The following is a 12989-nucleotide window of genomic DNA, read 5'->3' on the forward strand; positions in this document are numbered from 1 at the left end:
AGGAAGAACACAACTCAAATGTTTGCGTCGCATAAGACTCTTCTAGAACTGCTACTACTTACCCTGAGCTAAGGAAAATAATCATTGTAGAAAAGAATTGTTCCGATAAAATACACAGCTACAGAACCTGATATTTGACCCAAGGTGTGCAGCCTACAGCCCAGAGGTATGCAACTTTTACCCCATGACAAAGGCTTCCCACACTCAGTCACCTTAACCCCAAAGGGCTGCACATTTTATTTTTATTCCCCTAGTCCTACAAAGCTGATTCAAATAATCATCCAGTTTTGTTAATCTGAATCAGCTGTGTAGTGTTAGGACAAAAACCTAAATGTAAGGCCACTGTTCAATTTTAGAAGGGTGCTCCGCCCTCACCGCTTTTATCCATTCATGTCAGGGGCCATGGACCAGTGCACCTCGGCTCAGGTTAATAGAACTCCCTCATTAGCGGCACAACAGCCTTTCACAGGTGAAAAGCATAATTACGCAACCGTCTACAATTGTAGCACAGACAGAGAGAAAGATATTGGCCTCTAATGGCCAAAATGCTGCATTTGCATGTACTTTCCCAATTTGAATTTAGTCAACTGGTTAGGATTACCAACTTCATTGGCTGAGCCCTACTGGTGACCCTGTTGAAGTCATGTCCAATCGGGTCATCAGAAGGGCTCAGACAATTGTGAAGAAGAAATGTTACTACTTTAATATGAAGATAGCCTCAATGGCGCTGCCCATGCTGTCACAGACACTATATTGGCACAGATACATAGATGAGTATTTTATCTTCTTATGGCTGGGGGCAGTATTGAGTAGCTTGGCTGAATAAGTTTTCCAGAGGTGCCCAGAGTAAACTGCCTGCTACTCAGTCCCACAAGAATATTATTAGTACATTTGGATAGAAAACACTCTGAAGTTTCTAAAACTGTTTGAATGATGTCTGTGAGTATAACAGAACACATATGGCAGGCAAAAAACCTGAAAAAAAATCCAACCAGGAAGTGGGAAATCTGAGGTTGGTCGTTTTTCAACTCATTCCCTATTGAAGATACAGTGGGATATTGGTCATGTTGCACTTCCAAAGGCTTCCACTAGATGTCAACAGTCTTTAGAACCTTGTTTGATGCTTCTACTGTGAGGTGGGGGCGAATGAGAGGGGAATGAGTCAGAGGTCTGGCAGAATGCCTTGAGCTCGTGACGCTCGTTCACATGAGAGTGAGCTCTGTTCAATCGCAATTCTACAGACAAAGGAATTCTCCGGCTGGAACATTATTGAAGATTTATTTGAACAACATTCTAAAGATTGATTCTATACAGTGGGGCAAAAAAGTATTTAGTCTGCCACCAATTGTGCAAGTTCTCCCACTTAAAAAGATGAGAGAGGCCTGTAATTTTCATCAAAGGTACACGTCAACTATGACAGACAAAATGAGAAAAAAAATCCAGAAAATCACATTGTAGGATTTTTAATGAATTTATTTGCAAATTATGGTGGAAAATAAGTATTTGGTCAATAACAAAAGTTTATCTCAATACTTTGTTATATACCCTTTGTTGGCAATGGCAGAGGTCAAACGGTTTCTGTAAGTCTTCACAAGGTTTTCACACACTGTTGCTGGTATTTTGATCCATTCCTCCATGCAGATCTCCTCTAGAACAGTGATGTTTTGGGGCTGTTGCTGGGCAACACTGACTTTCAACTCCCTCCAAAGATGTTCTATGGGGTTGAGATCTGGAGACTGGCTAGGCCACTCCAGGACCTTGAAATGCTTCTTACGAAGCCACTCCTTTGTTGCCCGGGCGGTGTGTTTGGGATCACTGTCATGCTGCAAGACCCAGCCACGTTTCATCTTCAATGCCCTTGCTGATGGTAGGCTTTGTTACTTTGGTCCTAGCTCTCTGCAGGTCATTCACTAGGTCCCCCCGTGTGGTTCTGGGATTTTTGATCACCGGGGTGAGATCTTGCGTGGAGCCCCAGATCGAGGGAGATTATCAGTGGTCTTTTATGTCTTCCATTTCCTAATAATTGCTCCCACAGTTGATTTCTTCAAACCAAGCTGCTTACCTATTGCAGATTCAGTCTTCCCAGCCTGGTGCAGGTCTACAATTTTGTTTCTGGTGTCCTTTGACAGCTCTTTGGTCTTGGCCATAGTGGAGTTTGGAGTGTGACTGTTTGAGGTTGTGGACAGGTGTCTTTTATAGTGATAACAAGTTCAAACAGGTGCCATTAATACAGGTAATGAGTGGAGGACAGAGGAGCCTCTTCAAGAAGAAGTTACAGGTCTGTGAGAGCCAGAAATCTTGCTTGTTTGTAGGTGACCAAATAATTATTTTACACCATAATTTGCAAATCAATTAATTAAAAATCCTACAATGTGATTTTGTCGTACATCAGCTGAAATCTCAAAGTGCTGTACAGAAACCCAGCCTAAAACCCCAAACAGCAAGCAATGCAGGTGTTAAAGCACGTTGGCTTGGAAAAACTACCTGGAAAGGCCAAAACCTAGGAAGAAACTTGGAGAGGAACCAGGCTATGAGGGGTGGTTAGTCCTCTTCTGGCTGTGCCGGGTGGAGATTATAACAGAACATGGCCAAATGTTCAAATGTTCAATAATGACCAGCATGGTCAAATAAAAGGTCTCAGACAGGTAGCACGTCCGGTGAACAGGTCAGGATTCCCTAGCCGTAGGCAGAACAGTTGAAACTGGAGCAGCAGCACGGCCAGGTGGACTGGGGACAGCAAGGAGTCATCATGCCAGGTAGTCCTGAGGCATGGTCCTAGGGCTCAGGTCCTCCGAGAGAGAGAAAGAGAATTAGAGAGAGCATACTTAAATTCACACAGGACACCGGATAAGACAGGAGAAGTACTCCAGACGTAACAAACTGACCCTAGCCCCCCGACACATAAACTACTGCAGCATAAATACTGGAGACTGAGACAGGAGGGGTCAGGAGACACTGTGACCCCATCCGATGATACCCCTGACAGGGCCAAACAGGAAGGATATAACCCCACCCACTTTGCCAAAGCACAGCCCCCACACCACAAGAGGGATATCTTCAACCACCAACTTACCATCCTGAGACAAGTCTGAGTATAGCCCACAAAGATCTCCGCCACGGCACAACCTAAGGGGGGGTGCCAACCTAGACAGGAAGATCACATCAGTGACTCAACCCACTCAAGTGATGCACTCCTCCTAGGGACGGCATGAGAGAGCACCAGTAAGCCAGTGACTCAGCCCCTGTAATAGGTTTAGAGGCAGAGAATCCCAGTGGAAAGAGGGGAACCGGCCAGGCAGAGACAGCAAGGGCGGTTCGTTGCTCCAGAGCCTTTCTGTTCACCTTCACACTCCTGGGCCAGACTACACTCAATCATATGACCCACTGAAGAGATGAGTCTTCAGTAAAGACCTAAAGGTTGAGACCGAGTCTGCATCTCTCACATGGGTAGGCAGACCATTCCATAAAAATGGAGCTCTATAGGAGAAAGCCCGACCTCCAGCTGTTTGCTTAGAAATTCTAGGGACAATTAGGAGGCCTGCGTCTTGTGACCGTAGCGTACGTGTAGGTATGTACAGCAGGACCAAATCAGAGAGATAGGTAGGAGCAAGACCATGTAATGCTTTGTAGGTTAGCAGTAAAACCTTAAAATCAGCCCTTGCCTTGCCAGGAAGCCAGTGTTGGGAGGCTAGCACTGGAGTAATATGATCAAATGTTTTGGTTCTAGTCAGGATTCTAGTAGCCATATTTAGCACTAACTGAAGTTTATTTAGTGCTATATTCGGGTAGCCGGAAAGTAGAGCATTGCAGTAGTCTAACCTAGAAGTAACAAAAGCATGGATACATTTTTCTGCATCAGTTTTGGACAGAAAGTTTCTGATTTTTGCAATGTTACGTAGATGGAAAACAGCTGTCCTTGAAACAGTCCTGATATGTTTGTCAAAAGAGAGATCAGGGTCCAGAGTAACGCCGGGGTCCTTCACAGTTTTATTTGAGACGACTGTACAACCATTAAGATTAATTGTCAGATTCAACAGAATATCTCTTTGTCTCTTGCGACCTAGAACAAGCATCTCTGTTTTGTCCGAGTTTAAAAGTAGAACGTTTGCAGCCATCCACTTCCTTATGTCTGAAACACAAGCTTCTAGCGAGGGCAATTTTGGGGCTTCACCATGTTTTATTGAAATGTACAGCTGTGTGTCATCCGCATAGCAGTAAAAGTTAACATTATGTTTTCGAAAGACATCCCCAAGAGGTAAAATATATAGTGAAAACAATAGTGGTCCTAAAACGGAACCTTGAGGAACACCGAAATTTACAGTTGATTTGTCAGAGGACAAGCCATTCACAGAGACAAACTGATATCTTTCCGACAGATAAGATCTAAACCAGGCCAGAACTTGTCCGTGTAGACCAATATGGGTTTCCAATCTCTCCAAAAGAATGTGGTGATCGATGGTATCAAAAGCAGCACTAAGGTCTAGGAGCACAAGGACAGATGCAGAGCCTCGGTCTGATGCCATTAAAATGTAATTTACCACCTTCAAAAGTGCAGTCTCAGTGCTATGATGGGGTCTAAAACCTGACTGAAGCATTTCGTATACATTGTTTGTCTTCAGGAAGGCAGTGAGTTGCTGCGCAACAGCCTTTCAAAAATTTGAGAGGAATGGAAGATTCGATATAGGTCGATAGTTTTTTACATTTTCTGGGTCAAGGTTTGGCTTTTTCAAGAGAGGCTTTATTACTGCCACTTTTTTAGTGAGTTTGGTACACATCCGGTGGATAGAGAGCCGTTTATTATGTTCCACATAGGAGGGCCAAGCACAGGAAGCAGCTCTTTCAGTAGTTTAATTGGAATAGGGTCCAGTATGCAGCTTGAAGGTTTAGAGGCCATGATTATTTTCATCATTGTGTCAAGAGATATAGTACTAAAACACTTGAGTGTCTCTAGAGATACTCCAATGCGGAGGAAAGTTTCACTTCAGAAATAAAGAAATGTATCCAGTTGTTGATTTAATCTCAGTTAACTTAGAACTAAAGTCTTGCGTAATTGGTCAGCTGCTTGATTATGTTTTGAGGCCATACATGTTAAGAGAAGGGTTTAAGAGATGCTTTAACTGTGATGTGGTAAAGTTGGACCCAGGTGCAGAGAAGAGACCAGAAGATAAAGCAGTGGTTCCAACCAGTGTCTCCAGCCCTCAAGGGCCCACTTAACCTCCAAGAGCTCCCGGTTGCCTACATCGTAGTTGCCTTCCGCTGGTCGAGAACTGCTTGGAGAGAAAGGCGCATGGGTGCAGTTTCTTCCTCGTTCAGCTGTGAAAGTACCGCACCAGCTCCGGTGTCCAAGGCATCCACCTCTACCACAAAGGGGCGAGTTGGATCAGGATGAACGAGGATGGGTTCGGAGGTGAAACGTCCCTTGAGCTCTATGAATGCAGTCAGCCTCGGGATTCCTGCAAAAACCTGCTTGAGTGAGGTGGGACAGGGCCGTATGTGCTCCGGAGGGTTTTTGGAGAAGATCAGGGTGTCGTTGAGGTAAACAAATACGAACCGGTTCAACATATTCCTATGAGTGTCATTGATCAATGCTTGAAAGACTGCCGGTGAGTTCGATATTCCAAAGGTCATGACTAAATACTCAGTGACCACTAGGGGTGTTAAAGGCAGTTTTCCACTCATCTCCCTGATTCTCTCCAGATTTTAAGCGTTGCGGAGGTCCAGTTTGGTGAAGAATTGGGCTCCTAGGGCCAACTCCAAGGCAGCGGACATCGGGTAGGGGGTTACGATTCTTAATCGTAATCCTTTTCAGCCCTCTGTAATCAAAGCAAGGACTGAAGTTTGGTTCAGAGACAGAGACAAGAGATGCGTTTAGACAGGCAGCCCAATTATGATATTTTTGACCAATCACATACACTCTTTTTCAGAGCATATATAGAGCATATCTGATTGGTCAAAATACAAATTACTCAAAATAATTAATCAATTGGGCTGCCTGTCTCAACGAAGCCATAGAAACCTGGACATGCTCCAACTGAAATGTTCCCTCCTGTCAGCACTGATGTTGAATGGCATTAAATACACTTTTTTTGTTCTCTCCCATCCCCTGTAGGTTTGTTGAACATGAGTGGAAATGAAACTCCAGCACACTGGTAGCACTAAAGACGTGTGAGTAGAACTTTTCCAGGTGAGTTGAACCTGCCTGTGGGTGCAGTGGGGATATTCCTGGGAGGTCTACTGATGAAGAGGTATAAGCTTGGCATTGTGTCTGGAGCCCAGCTGTCTTTCGTCACCTCCTTCATGGCCTACCTCCTCCTCCCTCTGAAGTCTGGCACTAAGTGTGACAACGTTCAGGTGGCTGGTCTGACCGTGTCCTACAACGGGAAAATATGACATCTGATTGGTTGGTTGGTTGGTGGGTTGATAAAAACAAAAGTTTTGATCAGTGGAATATGAGGGAGAGCTTGACCAAAACACACATGGGCTTGTGCCGGGGCTCCCTCTTGTGGGAATATTCAGTATGGTTGTTACTGAGCCCGGATTCCTGGCTGTTTTGTCACTGTGCCTGTGTCAATGATAGTTCAGCAACAATTATTTAAACATCATTATTACCAGCCATTTTCTCTGTCCCCCAGGTCCCCTGGTGTACGATGGCAGCCTGTTGTCAGAGTGTAACAGAGACTGCTCCTACTTGGCTGGGGAGTGGGACCCTGAGTGTTCAGACAACGGCATCACCTACACCTCCCCCTGCCTCGCAGGCTGCTCCAGCTTTACAGGTTATGGCAAGAACACGTACCAATCCTATTAATGTACTGAGTGTACAAAACATTCACAGGGATGCTGGCCCATGTTGACTCCAATGCTTCCCACAGTTGTGTCAAGTTGGCTGTATGTCTTTTGAGTGGTGGACCATTCTTGATACACATGGGAAACTGTTGAGCGTTAAAAAAAACAGCAGCGTTGCAGTTCTTGACACAAACTGGTACCCCTGGCACCGACTACCATGCCCCGTTGAAAGGCACGTAAATATTTTGTCTTGCCCATTCACCCTCTGAATGGCACACATACACAATCCATGTCTCAATTGTCTCAAGCTTTACAATATATTTTTTAAACCTTTCCCCTCCTCTTTATCTATACTGATTTAAGTGGATTTAACTAGTAACATCCATAAGGGATTATAGCGTTAACCTGGATTCACCTGGTCAGCATATGTCATGGAAAGAGCAGGTGTTCTTAATGTTTTATACACTCAGTGTAACTCATTGGCACTGAAATTAGTTATTTTCAACCATTAACTGGGGCCTTGTTGAGGCCTTATCTAAGTTAGTAATTGCTGATTGACACTAAAGTATTATTTTGATGTATGGAAAAAATACGGTATGCAATTCCTATGTAGAGAAGGTTCTCTCTGGTAGTTGTTCAATATGACTTGAACTTTTACAGCTTTTACAGGGCACTGTGGTAAAATGGATGTTTAATTTCAGTGTGACTCCCTGTTTAAATAAAATAAAAAAACATCAACACAAACACAGGATATGGGCTACACATGGTATCACATCATTACATACTAGGCCCTACTGCACCTGCATTCCAGCACCATTCCAGCATCTGGAATTGACTCAACATGTTTGAGGTGGGGGATCAATACATGTGGGGGAAGAGGTGGCTGTCGAATGTATGATTCTGATATGTACAGGTTTGTTCATTGTGTGTGTGTGTGTGGGGGGGTCCATGTTTGTGTCCGTACTCTGAGGTGTGTTTGAATATGAATGAGCAGCAGTGTTGTGATGTGTCCTATTCCGTCCTTGCAGAGTGATCTTCCTTGGCCTCATCACATGTCTCAGTGGCTCCTCCTTAGGAGGGATGGGGACACCACTATGAGCCGGAACAGGATAACTCCCTCCACCATCACAAAGACACAGAGGAGGAGGAACTATCCAACACCCAGTGAGAGAGAACAAGTGACCTCAGTCGAACACAGTCAGAAAGAGGAGGTGGAAGAGGCATTAGATAGAGGAGGAGGTTACCCCAGAGGCCATTCCTCCTGTTCATGTGAGTAAGAAAGAGCAGAAGGCTTCTGATCAGCCAAATGGCAGGCAGAGGGAGAGCTCATAGTGATTCACACCCACAGAGAGAAAGACAACCCACACAACCTCTTGGTTGAGATGAACCGCACAGAGGTAGAGGCACAGGGCTAGCCAGTCAGCCTGCCTGCTCTGATCCTCAAGTCAATTGTATTTAAATTCTTGTTCATTAAAGATTTGTATTCAAGAATTGAAAAGTCCCATTTACTTAATGATCATTTTTCACTGTCTTCAACCCTCAAGAACCAGGGTGAGTCTGGGTCACCCTTTTACTGGGCAAACAGAACTTGCATATCGTCAAAGACTAGGCCGAAACGTTAATCTTTAAACCTTGCTTGAATAAAACAATGCATTTTTTATAGTGAGCAAGAGTTGGGCTTTTTCCTTTTCTATGATGATTCAAATATTTGGTTGCACCTCACATCAACGTTGGTTGAGCGCCCTCCATTTTTGTTGTCAAATAAGACATGTTTTTTTTAAATGTACAAAGTAAATTATTCAAAGCATCAACATTGGGATGTGTCCCACTTATTTACACAACCTAATCCACACTTGCAAAGTGAAAGTTCATAGAAAAGTTAAGAAATTAAGTAGTAAACAGAAGAAAAGCAGAATTGAGTTCAATTATAATGTGAATAATTTAATGCTCTATGGTTCAATCCCATTTCTGAAGGTCTGATGAATAATTAATATTGTTCCTCCTCTTCCTTGTGGCAGGTGCAGCAGCACACTGCCCTCCAAAGCCTGCAAAATAATCGCCGGACTGCCCCTTTCCTAGCTCTGCATGGAACATCCAGTGTCACATCCTTGGTGACGTGTGGGGTGACATCCGGGATGACCACAGCAACATCCTCTGGAAAGGGAAAAAAGAGGATCAGAATGTAAACTAATGCAAACCGTAGCTTCTTAACACTGGCCAGTTGAAAGGTTCTACTAAGATGTCATGACAAACGGCACCTGTCAGAGCGCTCTAAGTGTTACTCACCTGCTTGGATGTCAGCTGGCAGAGTGGCGAAGACGGCCATCGTGAGAGTCCTTTCTTCAGGTGTGACGTCCACAACCTCCAAGAGGGAAGAGATGGGCTCTGCCTCTGTATTAGGGGTTATGTCCACAACATTCAGGTGGGAAGAAGCCGGGTCTGCCTCTGTGTTACTGGTGATGTCCACAACATCCAGGTGGGAAGAAGCCTGATCTGCCTCTGTGTTAGAGGTGATGTCCTCAACCTCCAGGTGGGAAGAATGCTGGGTCTGCCTCTGTGTTAGTGGTGATGTCCACAACCTCCAGGTGGGAAGATGCCGGGTCTGCCTCTGTGTTAGGGGTGATGTCCACAACCTCCAGGTGGGAAGAGGCCTGATCTGCCTCTGTGTTAGGGGTGATGTCTACAACCTCTAGGTGGGAAGATGCCGGGTCTGTGTTATGGGTGACAACAACAATCCTGATGAGCTCTACTACTAGAAGTCACCAAGATGTCATCAGAACAGGCATCTGTCAGTGCTCTCTATCATTGCTACTCACCTGCTTGGATGTCAGCTGGTAGTGTGGTGGAAACGGCCACCACGATGACAGGGGGAACTGGTAGGGTGGCTGGCGGGGGCTGGAAGCAGCTCTGCAACTCTTCTGCCACAAAGGTACAGACAGATGTAAAAAGGACTCTGCAGGTCATCGGTGGAGAAGGACTGACTGATTCTCCCGAGGATCGACCGCACAGAGTCAAAAGCAGCAGCCCGGGAGAAAGGGATGTGAGGGGAAGGGTCCTTTAACATGCAGGAGAGCTTCTCCACTACGGCCGCCACCATGCCCACGGCCATCCCGCTTATTAGGATTGGGTGCTCTGAATGGCCTTCCTCTGGCTGAAGCCACAGGGCCAGGAGGAGCCTGGGCACCACCTCCACCACCACCTGAGATGGGCTGAGCAGGTTGCTACTGGGCTCTTTGGACTGCTCGCCCAGAATGCTCCTCACAGCTCTCTGCACGATGCTGTGGACCTTAGGATCGCTGAAATCAACAAAAAGGAGAAGACAACGCTAAACGATGTGCAATGTGCTCACAGAGAACACTGTCTTAGTCTGTTTCTGCGTAGTTCCAGATGTGTAGATAAATGGATCAAGTCATATGCAGGGCAGTACATGGAACTCACATGTCAGCTGGCGAGGTGGGGTGCATGGAGCGGCGGAGCTTGCAGAAAGCCTCGTGCTCTATGTTCATCATTTTTAGGCAAGTGTTTACTTCCCAGGCCTGCAGTATGAAACAGGAAGTCCCATTGGTGTAATTTCACAACAGATCTATTCTGCTGTGCTAACTCGTTGTTCAAAGGCTAGTAAAGAGCTCACTAACTTGTAGTTTGTCTCTAACTCTCATTCTCTTACCAGCCGAGCGAGGTCGTTTCCTTCCTCCAGGGTTTCCTTCCACACCCTTCAAATAAAACACAGAGCAATTCAACTTTCCTGGCTTCTGATTTTTCTGTTGTTTATTTTACCCACATCTCCTGGAGTGCTGCTGGTGGCAGGGAATGGCAGTGAAGGTGAGTGCTGACGTGGTACTCACCTCTCCCTAAGAGATTTTTTGCCCTGAGACACCAGCCAGTTGCTCATGTGCTCCATGGTGACATGGGGAGGGACCTGGCCTTGACTCTGGAGCAGCAGATAGTGGACCATGAGCTTCTTCTGCAAGATGAGGTAAGGTGTGAGACCGTGCCACGAAATACCATATCATGTGCTTTCAGAAGGGCCTCTCGCAACATTTCACAACTGCTCATGCCTCACAATTTGCAAGTGATTATTAAGAACTCTTATGACCACCTTCTCTAAACTGTCTTGAAATACAACTCTTTTTCTGTTGTTTATGTTTTTGTGGGATGAATCTTACCTGTTTATTGTAATATGTTTCCTCCCAGCAGGCCTGCAGAGTCTGAAAATAAAGGCTGCTTCTACAGAATTCCTTTGAAGATAATGAAAATAATGATGCTCTGTTATGCACATTATGCACAGGCATTTACAGTATGCTAAAATTAATTTATCCAAAGATTACCTTTGTGGGACCATAAGTGAACTCCGGAATGCACCAAACCCTATCCATGGTAAGATGGGGAAGAAATGCAGCGCTATAGATATACGGGATGCTCTGGAGATAACAGGAATGACTTAAAGTCGCGAATGATCAATGACTGTGGAGTCGTCCAATATGCTGCACTTAGAATTGAGTTGTAGGGATGTTTGGCGCAAAATAGAATGTTTACATTCTATTGCCATGGAGAAATGGAATGTGTAGAACCTGTATAAATGGGTATGCTTCTTTGTCTTTATTTCGTGAAAGATTAAACTCTTTATTATGTCATAATGTGTATATGAGGATGTAGGAGCCCATCCCGATTCATGACGCGATTATCGGGGTGCATGTTGTTAGACCAACTAATCCAGCCTTGGTTTACAAGTTAAATACATTGTTTATCCACCTATACAAATCTATCGACCACATCCATTTAAAGCAATGATTGTCAATTGAAAATGTGGTTGTTGTGTTATCCTGTTATCCTCTTAAGCACATTATTACAATATTTCCAAGCTCTGAATTGACACAATGAACACTTTTGCAAAGATATTCGGTTAAAAATAAGAGTATGAATGACAATAAACGTATGATTTGGATTGTATGCATAATAGTGTAGTAAACAGTATCGCTCAGCGTGGGAACTTTTGGTGTTTGGAAAGTATCCGTTATAAGTCTCCATGACACGTATCACTTCGTTGTCTTGTTGGTAATAGTAAAAATGCATGACAGTCCGCATTGTAATGGTCTAACAGGTGTTTTTCATTTTGTTTCTCACATTAAACAGACATTTGAGAACGGAATTGCTTACAGTTGTACCTATGACCTCAACACCCAATCTACTCACACGCGCAAATACTCACATTCAGACTCATACATACAGTATTGTTTACTAGGTTTTGTCCAATGAATATTGACTATTAACTATTCTTTAACCATCCCCTTTTCAATCAGGGATGTTTGGAAAATGCATTGTTCAAAAAAAGACATTGTATCATTGTATCTTGATGCGCCCCTTCTTAGAGTAGTTGCCTTTGAAGAGAAACAAGTGGATGTATCTGCAGAATGCTAGTACACCTAACCTGTCAGTTCCTATCGCCTGCAGAAAGGAATGAAAGTATAAAGCTACTCTGGCACTTTTTATTATCTTCATAGGAGCTCATTTCATCATCATCCTTTGCCATAGAAGTCTCTGAGCCAGGTCAGCAGAGCACTCTAGTGGTATATTTGGTGCCATTGCAATGACGTGAGAGCTTTTATTCTCACGTGCACTAACACAGTGAAATGCATTTCTTGCTTGCTCTTTCCCTACAATGCAAAAGTACAATCAAAATACATTTAAAAAAAGTAAAGTAGAACAAAAACACAATAAATAGAAATAAGAAGAACACGAGAAAGTAAGTAAACCATATACAGTGTCAGTTCCAAGGTCAGTGCCAATACCATATTTATATTGTGCAGGGATACTGGAGTGGTAGGTTAGCAGTGGAGGCTGCTGGGGGGGAGGATGCCTCACGTTAATGTCTGGAATGGAGTCAATGGAATGGTATCAAACAACATGTTTGATACCATTCCATTGACTCCAATCCAGACATTATTTTTGAGCCATCCTCCCCTCAGTAGCCTCCACTGTAGGTTAGATATGTATAAGGGTAAGGTAACTAGGCATCAGGATATATGATAAACAGAGTAGCAGCAGCATATATGATTATTGTGTGTGTATGTGTGTGTGTGTGTGTGTGTGTGTGTGTGTGTGTGTGTGTGTGTGTGTGTGTGTGTGTGTGTGTGTGTGTGTGTGTGTGTGTGTGTGTGTGTGTGTGTGTGTGTGTGTGTGTGTGTGTGTGTGTGTGGTCAGTATGA

The 12989-nt window shown here is 44.3% G+C and overlaps 1 protein-coding gene and 1 long non-coding RNA gene across 2 annotated transcripts; both read right to left on the reverse strand.

Moving 5' to 3' along the window:
• Window positions 1-7457: 7457 nt before the first annotated feature.
• On the reverse strand, window positions 7458-9492 carry LOC112215169. Its single transcript, XR_006079065.1, has 2 exons — window positions 9070-9492; window positions 7458-8937 (listed from the first exon to the last, which is right to left on the reverse strand). It is a non-coding gene; the product is annotated as an uncharacterized LOC112215169 (long non-coding RNA).
• A 113-nt stretch (window positions 9493-9605) lies between these two features.
• Window positions 9606-11092, reverse strand: LOC121839612. The gene is made up of 5 exons (XM_042299220.1): window positions 10950-11092; window positions 10629-10747; window positions 10451-10496; window positions 10222-10319; window positions 9606-10079 (listed from the first exon to the last, which is right to left on the reverse strand). The coding sequence occupies exons 1-5, from the start codon at window positions 11073-11075 to the stop codon at window positions 9611-9613; spliced, it is 858 nt and encodes a 285-aa protein (XP_042155154.1). The 5' UTR covers window positions 11076-11092; the 3' UTR covers window positions 9606-9610.
• Window positions 11093-12989: the final 1897 nt, after the last annotated feature.

This window comes from Oncorhynchus tshawytscha, linkage group LG16, assembly GCF_018296145.1.
Source record: "Oncorhynchus tshawytscha isolate Ot180627B linkage group LG16, Otsh_v2.0, whole genome shotgun sequence".
NCBI classification, from domain to species: domain Eukaryota; kingdom Metazoa; phylum Chordata; class Actinopteri; order Salmoniformes; family Salmonidae; genus Oncorhynchus; species Oncorhynchus tshawytscha.

What these genes read in the sequence shown, in the direction of transcription:
- LOC121839612 (XM_042299220.1), bottom strand. Translation starts at nt 11,075, where the DNA reads ATGCCTGTGCATAATGTGCATAACAGAGCATCATTATTTTCATTATCT. An exon ending in AAACATATTACAATAAACAG is followed by an intron (nt 10,748 to 10,949) that starts GTAAGATTCATC and finishes CTCATCTTGCAG; the next exon opens with AAGAAGCTCATGGTCCACTA. An exon ending in GAAACGACCTCGCTCGGCTG is followed by an intron (nt 10,320 to 10,450) that starts GTAAGAGAATGA and finishes TTCATACTGCAG; the next exon opens with GCCTGGGAAGTAAACACTTG.